Raw genomic sequence first — 16,960 nt, 5'->3', positions numbered from 1 at the left:
CGTGTGAGGTAGAACTCAGAAAGACGCACCACAGGAGAGAGGAGCATCTGCAACGGAGAGGACTGAAAATCACTGAACTGAGTAAGGGCACTTAAATTAAACATGTTAAATATCAGACAGCTGTGAATAACGTCTGAATGAACCTGACAAAAGGGTAAAGTGACTAATTTAGACTTAGTCTCTGGTGACAGTCCCCACATACAGAACTCATTCTAGCCAGTGGAGTGGCCTCTATGAAATTGTTACAGCGCTAACAGTAATCACTGGCTCCTCACGTCTCAGTTCTCTTACATTCACCCTGTTCTTCCTCATCCAACAGACCATCGCCTACAAATTACAGCTAAGTAACTAAAGTTAAAATACAGTCAGTTTACAGTATGCTATAGTAAAAAAGAAAGTCAGTGTCAGGGCAACAGACCATTTGACTGCTTGTCAAGATGCACACAATCAGAGGTGACGTAATACTAAGAAACTTGGATACACCAAGGGACGCTTTCTACAAGAAAGATGATATCAAAATAAAATCATTTTCAATTGGATCCAAGATGAAGTGCGCTAAAAGTCTACAGTTAAAAAGAGTTGGCGTAGAGTCATTCAAATGTCCCAAAAACAATACAAAAATGCCAAATGAACAATTCAAAAAATATACTCAACATAATATTGCAGTGCCGACAGTGTGGTATTCCACTGTGTAGCAGTAGCTAAAAAAACAGCAATGTGTAAAGTACACTCAAATCCCTCTCTTTCATAACATACATCACAGATTCACATCAAAACATACTCTGATTCTTTGCAGCAAAAATACAGTAATAATGATACATTTTCAAACCACAATCATTTACAGCAGTAGAGGGGGGAGGGGAAATAAAAACAAACTGTACATTAAAAGCGCGGCTCTACAAACTAACATGAGAAGTTCGGTTGGCCTTAAACCCCTCTCCCATCACACACACACTGATGAGGAAAGGTTTGCTTTTTGTGTGCCGGCGTGTGTGTATTGTATGTGTGCGTTATCTGCAGCAGGCCAGCGCACCCAGAGAGGTGTGGCTGTCCAAGCTGCTGTCTGTTTCAGAGGTCATGGTGGGGTCACTGCTCGGGTCAGTGGGCTCTGTGGACATGGACGAGACATCGTTGGCCGAAGAGGAGGAGGACGTGGGCTGAGGGGGGCTGTCGATCACTGCTGCACCTGTGCTGCGAAAAACACACGTCAACGCATAGGTTTCATTCAAATACACAGATACTGCCTGGGTTAGCTGCTGAGTCAGTGCCTTAAAACAATAGTTGGCATTTTTTAAAGGCACTACCTTTTCTCAACTGTGGAACTTTCATATCTTTACACATTTCTCTCTTTCGGTGCATTCAGTTTCCCTCTACAAAATGTCTTCCTCTGAATACTCTGGTTCACAATGGTATTCTCTTGTTTCCACTGTGAAGGCATTTCGCCATCCCTGTCATAAAGACTCATTTTTTTTTAATTTTCTTGTATGTGTTGTCTCCTCAATAAACCGCTGAAAGTCTGACTCATACAGCTGACCTACTGTGTCACACAGTCTGCGGCACAGTTATGCTTATGCGCAGGAATATGGAAGTTCTGTGGTTGAGAAAATGTAGCGCCAAAGGAAAAGGCTGTCTGGCAGAGGAAAGAAGTGAAAATATTCTCAATATAGCTTCAACTTAGACTGATATTGATTTTTTTTTTTTTTTTTTGGTGGCTAAAATAAGTTTTTCTGCTTCCCCCCATCCATAGCAGTACATAGCTCAGCTTGTGTGTCACAACTCCTGCGTGTTTCTCCAAACTGGGGGCATGCCAGCTGCCATCTACTGCAAGTAATACACTGACTATAGATAAGTGCCCCACTTAAAAAAAATCTGAACCATCCCTTTAAACTTTAAACTTTCAGATTTGGTCATTTTCAGATCAAAAGATGTCTAGTTAAAACAGCTTTATTCTGAAATTATTAAAACATAATCCAAAAGGTTTCAACTGCACTCTTACAATAATTCTACTTCATAAAACATTTTATCTTTGTTCTCATGTCTCATTATGACCCTAATACACTGCTTACATTGCTTAAAATGACATATTAAAACCACATTTTTCCCAGATTTAACCTACTGTAGATGTCTTCCTTAAACGTCATATTAGGGCTGCACAATATGAGGAAAATATATGATATGCAAAAACACTGTTGAATATCAATATAACGATATCACTTGCTATATAAAAACAGGTATTAAAGTGCAATCAGTTCTTGACTCAGACTTGCACATTACTTGTGCTTGTGCCACATCATCTCCAAAATATTGCTAGATGGTGGATGTGCTATTTCACTTCCTGTCTGGCATTCACACTTTGATCTGTACTCAGCTTGTCACACTTTCCTCCTGTAGGACAGCAGCACTAGTCTAAAAAAATCTCACTGGCATGCATGCAGATCCTGCCCAATAAAAAAATGCCTTACAGCAAGGGTTCTGTCTGATTGGCCAGAGAGTTAACAGCATTGTACATATCAGACAAAACAGTATTTTAATACCTTGTTACTATATTCAAACTCTTTCCCAATGTGTTTAAAGTGCCAGTTGATATCGAAATGACAATAAAAAAGACAATTGTGCAGCCCTAAATCATACATGCATATATGAAGTATTCAGTGAATATTGTATAAAATACAACGGATTAGCAGTTTAGCTTTTCCGTTCGCCTTCTCCTTGTCTTCTTTATTTTCAATTTAGTTTCTTGTTTTAAATTATTTTATTTCCATGTTCTTTCTTCACATTCTGTCTCGATACTTACATATGTCCTTTTATGTTTATGTTTTGTAAATCAGTAAAATCTGTGCATCTGTTTTACATTTTTGTATTTGTTAGTTCATCCACATTGTCTAAATGTGTTTGCACTGAATGGTGAATAAAGGGATTAAAAAAAAAATAAACATTAGCAGTTTTACATTATTCAGTCATATGACACTGTATGATTATGTGTCAGATCTCGTCAAACAAAACCTTGTGATGTTTTTCATAAATACCCATCATGTGTCTTCACAAGTGCCTTCCCCCCTCTTCTTATCTCCCTGAGTTATAATGATTACTCACCTAAAGGAGGCGGCTGTCCTCTTATCACTCCATTTCTTGTCCACTCCTCCCATTCACTCACTTCCTTATAAATTAGCCCTTCAAGTGGAAGAAGAGAAGACAGTTAAGTCAGGCAGAAGATACAGAGAGAAACCACCGATGCATGTATCTTGGTATGCGATGCACTTTTTCTGTACAGTCAGAGTGTATTGCATACTGTACAGTCCAAACAGCATCGTGTTTCTAACTTGGACGGGCTGAGCTGGTGTGACCCTTCTAAAAATGAGTGAGGGGTCATTATCACCTGGCAGGGGTTAGGATGAGCTCATCCTGCTGCACAACTGAAAGTGATATTTACACACAATCTGAAGTCCTCCCATGCTCCTCCGAATCAGGTTGCCCACAGTGGAAAACACTAACTGGGAGGCTTTAAAAGGGGATTTCAAGTAAACGCAATGCACCCTCTGGCAGCTACAGTGGAGACACAGAGCTCCTCAGGCAACAATGTCTGTTACCGATGGTCTGCGTATTTACACATTCACTGGCTGCCCCGCTGGATTTCTTTAGACATGGTTTATTTTTGTGCTTTCCATGAATAGAAAATAATCATGTCATCACCGGTGAACTGCTAATCATAGACTCTGACCAGCTGACCAGTTCTATTTCAGTGTAAACACAGATTTGCACAAAATTAGATTAGATGCTAAATTAAACAGCTGTTTAACTTCTTGATCTTTAAGGTGTAGTTTTTTAAAGTGGTAAAACAATATGGACATCGAACTAAATTTAAAAATAAATGCATTTTCTCAGACTATTCACTTAATATTACTAAATGAAACTACTTAGGAAACTGCTGTGCTGCCTCAGGACCCAGAGGATAGATAATACACTGAAACCTAAAAGCAAAGTGTTGCGTGTGCTGTTGAGAATCTTAGAATGCTGTCTAACCTTTCCACTCTTCCACGGTATGCTCCCTCTCATCCAGCTGTTTGTCCAGGACCTTCGGAGGCGGCTGAGAAAGAGAAAATGGCTTGAATGGCACACTGGTGGTCCAAGAACGATGCCAACTTTCCACTTCAAGTGATGTAATTAAAATCTAATGTGACCCATTTAAGAATCATGCGCTGCGATCAGCGATCCACTTACAGCTTCCACTTCGGCCGGGTCGTACCAAACGTTTATGTAGGGGTGCTGCAGGGCCTCGTCTACAGAGATGCGCTTGGAGGCATCAATCACCAACATCTTGGATAAGAGATCTCTTGCTTGGCTCGCTGAGGGGAGAGACAACTGATAGATAAGATGCTCGGCTATTAATCACAAGTCTACAGATGTGGTTTGATAAGGGAATTCTGTATGATATGACAGCACACCCAAACACTACCTTTCAGTTTGTTGTGGTCAGAGTCGGCAGGGAAGAGCACGTCTGGGAAGAGCTTCTCAAAGCTGTACCCGGCATAGCGTGGCCTGTTTTCTACATATGTTCTTACTGACTGGTTCAGCTTCATTAGAAAGTCCTGAGATGGAGTGCCTAGCTGCTCGATTACCTTGTTCCACTGGTCGATGTCTGAAGTGTAAATGTTAAGGAAACACACACTATTCATTCCCACACACACATACGGTAACACACCATGAGGGCAGAGAGACATTTAACTTTATTCAGAGGTGCACACTCCAATAGCTCTACTTACGTATTCCACACACACGCACATACTGAGATCATATCATCTATCATGATGATGCCTCTCACTCCCTTTCTGCGCAGCTAATGCATAACTATTACACATAATCTCTGTAACTACTGCCCTTCACTGTCTGGTTTGGCTTGACATTCTCACAATAGGTGGGTGCAGCAGAGCGATTATGGAGTTCATGTTGTCGGGTGGAAAATATAAAAATGGATAGCAAAGTGACAGAGGGGAACTCTCAGAACGGTGCTGGATCTCTTCACGCAGAATGAAGTGATGACACAGTGATCAATCGATGATGGGGAAGGATACGATCAGTGCCGGGGAACAACACGCTTCCCCTGATCATCTCGGCCACTATGCATCCCACAGACCATACATCCACTGGAGGTGGACGTTTAGATGACAGGGAGGTGGACGTGCAAACACAATGGTGAGATGAAAAAAAAAAAAACAAAAGCACAAACAAAGTGAGAAGAATGTAGGCAGAATGACAGTGGTGTGATGATGTGTGGAATGAAAATGAAGAACATGCAGCATCAGCCAGATATATGAGAGACAGAGAGAGCAATGCAGCCAGCAGATAAAAATGAAAACTGACATCATTACTGCCCATGACAGCCAGAAAGCTTCACATAAAGCATGTTACACTGGGGGTTTTTAAGAAACCCCCACAGCCTGGCACACAATACTGCATTCAAGCAAACAATCGACCAGGGAAAAATCGGACAGTCTGCACAGCATGAAGCACAAACACTTCACAAAGACTGTTAAGATTAACAGCGTGAGGGAGAATTTTAAAAAGACCCAAGGATACAGTCCCTTCCTGGGAAGAGGATTTTATGGCGAACCATTTCCGCCAGTATGCAGCCCACAGACCATATGTCCACTAGCGAAGTGGAACAAAGCCGACAAAAGGTGAGAGGAATGCACAACAACAGGTTAGTTACACGGAGGAGGCCAGTTAGCGAGCAGTTTCTTACAACAAAGTCTCATCATGTGCAGAAGCACCATGCGGCTTACACAGTGTTAACAGCAAGATTTATCTTCAGGTCCCTGTATATAGCTTATAATAGATCTAACACAAATGTCGGGAAACAGTGTATGGTGCTATACAGTTTAACACTAAAATTACCAAGGGTTGACAGATAGAGTGTATAGATAATTACTAACCATTGGCTTGGTAGCCCATTCCCAGGATAACCTCAGGTGCTCTGTAGTAGCGTGTAACCACATATGGTGTCATCAGGAGGCCCGTGGCAGCTGTTCGAGCCAAGCCAAAGTCCAAAATCTTCAGTGTACAATCTGACTTCACAACTATGTTACTGGGCTTGAGGTCCTAAAGGGGAACACAAACCAAAATGTTATTTTTTTTAAATGTTAATTTTGTCAGTAAGACCCAATGACATAAATTTCTCTTTAAAAGTACACTATGCAGGAATTTAAAGTCCATTATTTGTGGACAGTATCATCACCAAAATGAAAGAGAGGGCAAACCCCAGATTAACTCTCATTTTGAGCTTTCTCCTTGCCATATTTGCATTTTTCGGGCGCTGGGTCCCTAACTTTCGTAGCTTCCTCATGGATGAAGGCTTCTCAAGGTCACTACCTTTTTATAAAGTCCCGATTTCATCTGCACACTGTGCCGAGGAATGACCCAAACACAGCAATATAAGAAGAAACCAGAATTACCACCCTGTGGTTGTATGTCTCTGTGAACTAGTCAAGTTACAGTTTACTTTAATGTCTGTGAAAACATGGATGCTTCACACACATCAGTTCAGACCAAATGTCTCCCCTTCTGTTCCTGAGATATGACACTGAGTAATAGCCAGAGCCAAGTGTTTTTGCAGAGTATTATTAAGTAAAAGTGAAGTTGACCATAGACCTTTTGGATATAAAATGTTATCTCGTCATCATTTTATCTTAGTACATGTTTGTGAGAAATTAGTAGCATATGAATTACTGAGTTACGGCCAAAAACATGAAGTCACAGTGACTTTGGCCTTTGACCTCTGACCACCAAATTTTATCTGTTTGATTCTTGAGACCAAGTGGACGTGTGTGCCAAATTTCAAGGTCTTCTTGAGATATCACATTCACAAAAATGAGACAGATGCAAAGTCACGGTGACCTTGACCTTTAAGCTATGACCACCAAAATGTAATCAGTTCATTGTTGAGTCAAGTGGACATTTGTGCCAAATTTGAAGAAATTCCCTCAAGGCATTCTTGAGATATGGCGTTCACAAGAATGGGACAGATGTGTATAAATGAAATCACGTAGATGGACGGACACACGTGAAAACTTAATGCCTCTGGCTACAGCTATCCCTGCAGCAGAGGCATAAATACAGGCAGATAGCAGAGCCTCTGCAGATAAATACACCTTCACACACTTATAGTGGGTCATAAGTGATGATTGAGAGGAACTACTTCGGTAGGAAAATCCTACATAGTGTACTTTTAATGTCGTCAAGTAAGCATGAAGGAGGCAAACACCATCTAACACCAGTCTGAGACAAAATGGACTCCACATTACATCTTGACCAGCAGCACTGTTCAAACAGTAGTCGCTTTTTGTTTGTTTTTGCGCTCACAGTATTGACTCCACGTCACACAATAACAGTGTACTAAATTATCCATTGAGACTAAAATCCAGCTGACAGCCCGCAGCAGCTATTTTTTTAAAGACTACTTTTTGTCTATGTCACGATTCTCTGCAGTACAAATTGCTTATTGAGGTGCTTTGTTTGAGAATAGCAAAGCATTTTAAGTTTACAGATTTCAGATGAATCAGGCAGTGGCATTTAACAATATTGATTTTTGGGGGGTTTGCTGCTTCTTCGTTCTAACGAGGAATAATGTCTTGTTGAAGATGTAACATTCCCTTAAAAGGCCTTTGCTTAAAAGAATACGTCACTCCCCAAAATGAGCATTTGTGTACCAATTATCCCCCTTGTGTGAGGAAAACTTTTTTCTCGCAAGCATCCAGGAAACAAAGAATCCAAAAACTGAAAAAATTCTTGTTATTATTTGACTTTGGTCATTGCAAACTAACCTTTTAAACACCAAAGTCACACAATAACAGCAGTAGACCAGCAGCTCCCGTGTTCAGCCATCTAAATTTACTGTTTTTATCAAGGGAGTCGGGCTTTGAAGGCAGCATAGACAAGTTTCACCTTTAGTTTAGTTCTGTGTTAATAAAGGGCTGTCTGTTTGGGAAGTACTGAGCATACGACTACATAAATTAGTTGTGTGAGAGTTTGTAAATGGACGCTTTAATATAGTTTTGCTGTTGTTAAATGTAGACCCCTATAACTTAAATTCATCAAGAATTTTCTGTTTTTGGATTCTTCGTTCTATGCAGGCATGCAAAAAAAAAAACCCTGACTCTTCTTAACATATTAAACATAACACAGGGTGAGTAACTAAAAGGGAAAATGGTCATTTGAGGGGCGAAGTATTCCTTTAATATTTTTAAGTAGCAGTTATCGAGTTACTATCAGCGATTAAAAACTTTATTGCCATAATATCATTTGTCGTGACAGCCACACCGGGCTGCATGTTTCTAATGCTACTGCAGTTTTCACCTGTCACAGTCTCTCTGGAATTATAAATTACAGCCCATGCACACACTTTACACCTGCTTGATCAGTGTGGGAAAATAATATTCAAGATGTAGGTCAGAGGTCAGCTTCAGAAGAGCCGCTAAAAATTAATTACCTAGCTCAAGGACATTTCATTAAGGATTTGGATTTCGCAGTCAAAGAACTGACATAAATGTTAATATTTTCCCATCAATATCTTTTTATAGATGTTTTATATCTCCAATATATTTTCAAGAGAGTTTGTTGGTAATTAAAATACTATATTCATCATCTAATATTGTGCCAGTTGACCATTTGCCCTTACACTTTAGTGTCAGGTGTCACAGAGGGTTTAACGGTTCCTCTTCAGTACACTGGCCTGGCATTACCCTGTGCAGTCGCGGCCAGCTGCTTACCCTGTGAATGATGCCGGCAGCATGGAGGTGTTTGATACCACACAGCATCTGATAGAGCAGATAGGACAGCCTCTCGTGGTCAAGCTCCATCTGAATGACCTGGCACAGGTTGGCATCCATCAGCTCCATCACCAAGTATCTGACGGAGCAGGAACAAGTGGACGAAAAAGCATTTTAGCAAACACACAAGAGGGAGTATTATGATTTCATAAATGTACATCCACACTTCACATGTAGTTACTTACACATCTTGGAATTCTTCTAATGATTTTTGTGGTGTGAATACATTTAATAGGCCGATGATCTGCGGGTATAAAATGATAGGCATCAGAATTATGTTGGCATGTCGTTTACACGTCACATCAAAGCTCAATTTGAGTCACACACACGTTTAAGAATACAAACGCCATTAACATTCTGCCATTCTAAAATGCCACATCACCCACTGCTCATGTGACTGAAATATATTTGCATACTTACATTTTTGTGATTGACACATTTCATTAGGACTAGCTCTCGGAAGGCCCTCTTGGCATGGGTTTGATTTTGAAACGGCCGACTCAGCTTCTTGATGGCAACATTTCGTTCAAGGATTTGGTCGTAAGCAGAGCTGAGGAAGAGAGTCATTTCAAAATATGGTCACAAATGTAGCTTAATAAGTATGAGACATTACAGATTAGGGATGTGTCACCTCAGTAGTCTAAACTCCTCTGCTTTTGTTATCAGAAAAAAATACAGTTTTTATGGATTTATACTGTAATGTCTTTGAATGAAATATTCTTTCCTTGTCATGAAATTTCTGGTGACGTATTGGAATCAGTGACCCATATTTCAGCAAGAAGCCGTTTCAACACTCACCAGACGATTCCCTGTGCTCCTGAGCCGATGGGTCTTAGATTCTGGTATCGCTTCAGTACTGTGAACGTCGAGTCCCCAACGTCTATGCTGTAGAACTCTCTTTCTCTCTTGTTTTTGTTCATGGTGAAATCTTCAATTACTGCTCTCTGTGCATCCAAAAATGTCCTCTGTGTAAACAAAGACGGGCACACGTTTAAATATTTTGTAGTGCCAGGACTAGACACCACAGATACCAGCAGACCGGCCAAAAGTTATGAAGCCAAATGAAAATCCCTGCTCCCCAGAAAGCAGATTAGGAGTAAAGGAGAAAAGACACTGCTGAATTTTACACTTGAGGCAAGCACTGCGGTTCCTTATCTCAGCAACCCAGCAAACACACCAGGATGGAAGATTTGATATCATCAGCAGTGGTGGCAGAACAGCAGGCCATGGCGAGGTCTACTCCATCATATGAAACCTGACGCTCACACTGACTCTGTCACACTGGAAAACCAAGCCCGGTGATAATTCCTGTGAGTTTGGAGCCCAGCCCAGGACTCCAGCCCAGTTCTACAAGCGGGTCTTCCACAGGCACATGTTAACTGGGTCAAGTTGCACCAAGCGGCTGTGAGCCCAGATAAGACTCAACACCGAGACGCCAATTTGTGTGCATGATGTTCCGGAACATGTTTCATTAGAACAAAACCACCTCAAATCTAAAAAAGGCGAACATCGGCTTCCTCTCCCGTCCCTCAATTCTTATATAAGCAACATAATCACCCTCCCCGCTCTTCCACTCTGCCGACACACTGTCCATATGAGGGATATAATTGCCAGAATAAAATGAGTCAGCTCTCCTTCTGTTCCTCCAACGTCACAAAGACGTACATAACATCCACCTCCCTCACAACATGAAAATAGACTTGCCGCCTCTTTTTATATTTCAGACAGGGAAGACAATTATGCTTGTCTCAGTTATGAATGGCATTGCAGTGTGTGAGCGGTGCTGTCGGTGGTATATTCAGTTATCTCTTGCTCTGAGGTAAGGTCATTATAGCAATAATGGCAATCCATGAGGATAATTAGGGTCAAGTCGGTGCAGGGAGAGATTCACAGTCTGATTTGATCCCCTAAACTCCCATTTAGTCACACACAGTGTTAATATTACTGCTCCCACTGTGAAATAACTAGTATTGATGCTCACAACTACATGCTGCATTGACAAATACCTCTGAAATCAATGGCACGCTATTAGATTGCAGTTATGTGTCGGCTGCAGTATTTACAGGGAATGCAGCAGCGGCCACATCAGTAGTCTCAGCAGCACCTAAAAGGTCTGGACCTCGTGGATGGATTTGAAGGCAGGGAGCAGTAACACATCTAGATGTCCTGTGAATCCTGCAAAAGCAGAAATTTTAGCGGGGGTCATTCCTTGAGCGCACTGCCCTCTAATGACTTAACCTCTGTTTTCTCTAAACAAGCTGCTTCAGCGTAATGATTTAATGAACGGCTTCTGAAGCACATACTTAAAGGACAGATCATTTCCTAGCAACGGCAGATAACACATATTATACTAAGATAACACAAAAACACTGTGTCCACATATTCAGACAACACACAAATATATGGTGTAGCTCCTTGTGTATAACACCTCATACCATAAAACACACATTAAAATGAGCTAACACACACTACTAATATAAACACGCTGAACAGTAATACTGTATATTGTTTCCATGGGTGGAATACCATTGCATGTTCTCAAGCAGATGAGAAAAATGCAATCTCAGCCATACACATGCATGGGTGTAGATTTCGGGGGGTGCAAGGGACATGTTCCCCTCAATATTTAGAACATGTGCATTTGTGTACCCAAATAAAAACATGAAAAAATACATTTACAGCAGAAATTGATGCAGAAAAGCCATAAATTGGTGCATAGTAATTCACCAGAATGCAGGAACATAAGTGTTTGATGCTCAGATTTGCTGTCAGAGGACCCCTAAACCCCCCTAAGCCTACACCCCTGCACATATGCATTATAATCTCCTTTACACCTCATGGATAAGACACCTTCTGCCACATTATGTCCTCATATATGCCCAATCCTAAACTGACCTTTTCCCTACTCCATACATTCAAACTGTCAGCAGGATGGAGACAGACAGAGACACAGAAGACCTTCCTCCATCTCTCAGGCTCAGATTGACAGCAGAGACTGAGTGGAAGACCACCATCGACCCGTTATTTATTTTAACTCCATGTCAGCGTGTTAACCTTGGCCACACGACCCCTCGTCTTGTCTTGCCGAAACCAAAGGCAGCTGGCTGACTGTAAAGACGCGCTGCATCAGAGCAGATCCGTGCATGCTCGCTGAAATCGTAGCCACAATACGCCGGACACAACAGGAGAAGACATTATAGCAGCGATCATGACAGCCGTATCGTAATATGACAGGGCCTGTTTGTGAAACACAGTGCGCAGTCGGTGTGGATACGAGCCGCTGCCGCTATCTATGAGCGATCTATACGCCATGTAAGGACGTATCGCTTTGTAACGACAAGAACAGGGAGTGTTTCGGTGAGTAACACACGGAGGTACATTTTAACACCCTTTAACAATAGTCTAGTCGGTAAAGCAGTATGCACATAGCGACATACGACCCTCCCCCACGGCCAAACAATAAGCACGTCTGAGGAGCAGAGGTGCGAATCCTCATCTTACCTCTGTCATCAAATGAACCTATCGATCCCCCCGCGGTCCGATCGGCGGCGAAATGTTCCGCACTATTTGTTTATGCCGCCGGTGAAGGATGATTTATTCCGTTGTGCGGCTTAAAAATACATGACCTCACCAAATTCACTTGCCTACGTTTCCATCTGGCTACTACTGACAGGGCCAGGACGCGCAGTGCGCACGGGGCATGCGTCCCAGCAGTACGTCACTCATCCACAGAGACACACCCACCACTTCACCACCTCCTCCATCTATCCATCCTTCCGCCTGTCCATCTACAGACATGGGGGCGAATTAAAGGAAAAAAGCTGAATAAAAGAGTGGAGGAAGAATTCAGATGCGGATGCGTCTGTGCACCGGATCTCACTGAATGGTTTGGTGAGTATGAAAACTACATGAATAAAACACTGTGGCGTTTACAGTCATAAACCCAGCTGAACACCTATGGAGGATTTTTATTTACCAATGTGTAAAACAATGCTCTCCACCTTTATCAATATAATAAGACCAACTGACTTAATGCAAACCATCTCCAAATCTATTTAATTATGCCTGTTATTGTCTCTGATGGTGTGTCCTTTAGTTATGCGTGTTTGTTTTTCTCATACCAGCTGTACTCAGGCCTATTTTGCAAAAAGATCTTGATCTGTCTTTCTATCTATCTATCTATCTATCTATCTATCTATCTATCTATCTATCTATCTATCTATCTATCTATGTACATACATAAACTGGCCCACTTCCGTTTAAAACATGATGAATTAGATGTTATTTAATACTCTTTATGTCCATACTCCGTACTACATGACAGACAGTCCAACAGCACATTACAAGTTCTGTTAAATGAAAAGGGCATTTCCAATATTGCTGTAATGAAGAGTGGAATACAAGACTACATTATTTTCTTGCTTTATATTTCATAAAATGTCTTTTTCTGGTGACAATAAAGAGTATGCTAAAAGGAAGTGCCAGGCTGAATGGTTTATGGACCACTGCAGGTGAAAACGTCATTCACATTTTTTTTCTGTAACTAACACTTAATGCTTTGAAAACTGATGCCCACGTCGCCCCACAAACTGTCCTTACTGCAAAGTCCTTCACGGCGGTAAATGGAAGGACAGTCTAATGTCCACATAAAGGGCATACAGTGAAACACAGCTTCAAGCAGAAGAGTCAATGGTTAAATTAATCTTTCCTCTTCAGGTCTACTTAAATTAGGCCAGTAGGTTGGTGTACATGAGTATTTGAATGCCTTTTAGAATTTGGAAACAAATAGTCTTGGCGTTAGAAACCTGTTTTTATGACTGACAGGTCTTCTGTATATTTGTGGACTAACAGATGATCTGAGTTATCACTGTCTTCTGAAGAGGTTTCTTACATCAGGACCGTTTTAATCAGGCTTTGATCACTTGGTGAACAGACAAAATACCATGCATAAATCTTGAGTGGTATTAAAGGGGAACTCCACCTAAAGTAAGAATTCCAACATGTTATATCCATGGCCAGGAAAGCTCCATCAATACTTTACAATACATTAGCTACTCTCAAAGCCAAAAACAAGAGAAGTAGGGATGCATGATATTGGATTTTTTGCCGATATCCAATGCCGATATGTAACATCTTATTTGGCCGATGACTGATACAGATATCAATATATCCACTTTTTTACCTAATTTTAATGATCAAGTTTCTTCTGTAGAGGAATTATTATTATATTGTAGTGACGCCCACATTTCCCAGCATGCTGGACTGAGTAGTTTGTAGTTGCTGTTAAGTTTGCTGTATTCTGTTCCATTATGCAAATGTCATCTTTTGTTATTGTCTATGATTTGCCTGTTCAGAGCATGATGGTTTATGCTAGTTAATGTCACTTGTGTGTTAATTTGTACATGCACCATTAGCGAGAATGCTAGCTTTTTTTCATGACCCCAGCTATTTTTCCCCTCTGATTTGAGACTCTATTTTGCAACAGCTGACAATAAAATGTGACAGTGGTTGGAGCTACACTGTGTTCTCTGTGATATGGAAGTAGCATGCATGCACATTTTTATTGTGATTGCCCACCGGCACATGAAGACATGAAATATAATACTTTCCAATGCATATATCATATATTCATTGTACAAAATAAGAAAAAACATGTTGGCCAATTCTGTTCATTTTAAAGCCGATATCAGCCAATACCAATTACATACTGATATTATCATGCATCCCTGAAAAGAAGTAAGTCTTAAACTTGTTATGTGGCTCTACAGACAAGACTGATTTTTTGGACCAACACAAAGTTTGTTTTCTTTTTTAGACCAGAATGAGCTTTATTCTATTGTAGTGTTGTCAGATCTGAAACAGAAAATGTACCCATATAGTCAGTGTCATCTAGAACATCTTTCTCAATTCATCATCTACAGAGCAGCTTCATACATTATATCCAATGACATGACAAATTTGAGTTCTAGCACTCTAGTTTTTGGATTTGGAAGAGAGTTATTCATCTTTACACATGTTTTTGGACTGTCTTAGACCATAGGAATAACATGTATGACTTTTGAAAATGGGTGTAGTTCCCCTTTAACAGTCCCATGTCCTTACAAAGAAGGTAAGTAAGTAAATAAGTTAGTAAGTTAGTTAGTCAGCTGGTTAGTTTGTGTTCATGCAGGATCCAATGGGCACGTAGGCCAGGTTTTGTCTGTTTCTATGGTAAACAGTGATGCTGCAGTGATCATACACACCTATACAACAACTGAAGGATATTATTTGCATGATCACTGTCATCAGACAATAGGTATCTTCTGTCAGCCCGTGGATCTTATCTCCTTTCCACATGAAACTGTGGGATCATTTGTGGACTATGACATACACAGGCTCTGCAGGAGTCTGTAGCATAGTATTCAGGGTACCGCCTGGAGTTCATGCATCAGTTTCTACACACTACAACAACGGCTGTATGCACGGAGCCATGCTCTGCGAAGGCATGTGACTGAGTAAGGACATTAGGTAAAATTACGTTAACTTAGCGCTGAGTAGTTTAAATTCTCCCTGCACCCACCTGACAGCCCGGGATGCTTGTTATTTATCCTTGTCCCTGCGCAGATACCCCGGGGCCTGCAGAGACAAGCTGCGCGCAATAAGCGGCATGGATACACGTCCCAGCACCGACTCCCCCTGCAACACACGGCTACTACGGTTTCTTACCCCTTGTTCGAAGAGAGCCCGCAGTGTTATGATCATCGTGGGGGAGCAGCCCGACAGCAGCAGGCTACAATCCACTCGTCTGGCCGAGGTCGTTCGTCTTTTCCAGGCTTCTCTGTAGTGCACCTACCGCCGGGGATCCACCGCACCTTTGGGCGTCAGACGGATTTAGTTAAATCGGTGTAGCTGATCTCACGCCACCCGCTATTGGTGGCTCTGACCTGTCGCTGTCAAACCGCGAGGCTAATCCAATTATGTGTTTAAAGGCGAGACGCTAAGAATAGCCCCAATTACAGCAAAAAACTTTTCAGATCTTCAGCGTGGTGCTGGTGGAGATAGAGCAAATGAATGGGGCACCATGTATAGTTAATGTCATTGATGAATTACCTGCCAGAGCCGAGCAGCGTTTTCCGAGAGGACGTCAAAACAGCAATGCGATGATCACAAGGATTATTTTGGATCCGCGGTGGCAGCACTGAAGATAATACAAAGGATCAGACCGCTGACATAGGTTACATATGGTACCAGGTAATGTGGAGCTATTCTGTATCATCTCCCTCCTTCCTACAGTGCTGCTGTTTGACACTTTGCTGAAATGATGTGCTTGTCTTCATGTTTACAGACATTTCTTCTCAGATTTCACATGTAAAGTCATTCACTTTAGGCACCAGCCCTTGATATACATCCACAGGGCTGTAATGAGATTTACCTTTAAGAGTAATGCATAGTATAGCCTTCATATTCAGGCCTGTGACGACAAAATCATCTCGGTGAAAGGTGTTGTTTGGCTGCTTATGCTGTGGCTACATAACCAGGACTCTGAGCACTGTAGGTGCACACTATCATACTTTGTCATGGCACATAAGCGTGGGAATTCATTGTCAGTGTAGTGAGAAAGAAGGCTGTAAGAGACCTAGATCCTGAAGAGGCATATTGTCCCAAATTCCCAAGGATACAGTACAGCTTCTCCTCTGTCTGTGTCCACATCATGTGGGTGTCTGCTTAATGGATCACAGGGGTGGTTTGTATGTAACAGGATAATAGTCGTTGACTGCATTTCAGTCCAAACATAATCAATAGGAGAATAAAGATGCCTTTACACCCAGGAGGAAAAAAACTGTGTGAGCTGGACATGTTATCAGATTATTAGATACTAAAGGAGCTGGATTTGGACAGCAAAACATATCCTGCAATTGCAGAAGAGAGATCTTCAGATGCAGATGCTGTAATAGGATGCAAAAGTTTGATGTTAATGTGGAGAGAGGGCAGGAGAGGTCACACATGGTCTCGACAGTCAACATGGTTCAGGTAAAAGCCATGTTGTTATATGCAAAGCACAGTTTCTTTATGTTTTCCCCCCAGAAATCTAGCAATACATGACAATGGTGTTCATTTAAGTAGCAAGCAATAGCCAGGTTGCTGTGTTGGTCCCTGCA

General features: G+C 41.5%; 2 protein-coding genes across 10 annotated transcripts in view; one reads left to right on the top strand and one right to left on the bottom strand.

Annotated features, from left to right (window-relative positions):
- Window positions 1-336: 336 nt before the first annotated feature.
- On the bottom strand, window positions 337-15,627 carry mapk8a (mitogen-activated protein kinase 8a). 6 transcript variants are annotated; one of them, XM_049599601.1, is made up of 12 exons: window positions 15,528-15,627; window positions 9,621-9,787; window positions 9,243-9,372; window positions 9,008-9,066; window positions 8,763-8,901; window positions 5,931-6,096; window positions 5,070-5,141; window positions 4,454-4,636; window positions 4,219-4,343; window positions 4,021-4,084; window positions 3,094-3,171; window positions 337-1,186 (listed from the first exon to the last, which is right to left on the bottom strand). In XM_049599601.1, the coding sequence occupies exons 1-12, from the start codon at window positions 15,561-15,563 to the stop codon at window positions 1,011-1,013; spliced, it is 1,395 nt and encodes a 464-aa protein (XP_049455558.1). In that variant the 5' UTR covers window positions 15,564-15,627; the 3' UTR covers window positions 337-1,010. The 6 variants fall into 6 exon arrangements, with proteins under 6 accessions (XP_049455558.1, XP_049455559.1, XP_049455560.1 ...); XM_049599602.1 differs by lacking the exon at window positions 15,528-15,627 and adding an exon at window positions 12,324-12,521; XM_049599603.1 differs by lacking the exon at window positions 15,528-15,627 and adding an exon at window positions 10,886-10,991.
- Window positions 15,628-15,922: 295 nt separating this feature from the next.
- ptpn20 (protein tyrosine phosphatase non-receptor type 20) overlaps window positions 15,923-16,960 on the top strand; it is a 31,467-nt gene continuing 30,429 nt past the window's right edge. For all 4 annotated transcript variants that reach the window (XM_049599590.1, XM_049599589.1, XM_049599591.1 and 1 more), the window contains exon 1: window positions 15,923-16,052. The gene's annotated coding sequence lies outside the window, so the exon portion shown is untranslated. The remainder of the gene's footprint in view (window positions 16,053-16,960) is intronic.

Source organism: Epinephelus fuscoguttatus, linkage group LG16 (genome assembly GCF_011397635.1).
Source record: "Epinephelus fuscoguttatus linkage group LG16, E.fuscoguttatus.final_Chr_v1".
In the NCBI taxonomy this organism is placed as follows: Eukaryota; Metazoa; Chordata; class Actinopteri; order Perciformes; family Serranidae; genus Epinephelus; species Epinephelus fuscoguttatus.
This window is presented reverse-complemented; position numbering and strand designations above follow the sequence as displayed.

Bases quoted from the DNA above. Each gene is read 5' to 3' on its own strand.
- mapk8a (XM_049599600.1), bottom strand. From the start codon at position 10,050: ATGGCCTGCTGTTCTGCCACCACTGCTGATGATATCAAATCTTCCATC. The intron at 4,085-4,218 runs GTAAGTGGATCG...TCTCTTTCTCAG, and splicing joins ACCCGGCCGAAGTGGAAGCT to CCGCCTCCGAAGGTCCTGGA. The intron at 1,187-3,093 runs GTGAGTAATCAT...TTCGCAGCACAG, and splicing joins AGGACAGCCGCCTCCTTTAG to GTGCAGCAGTGATCGACAGC.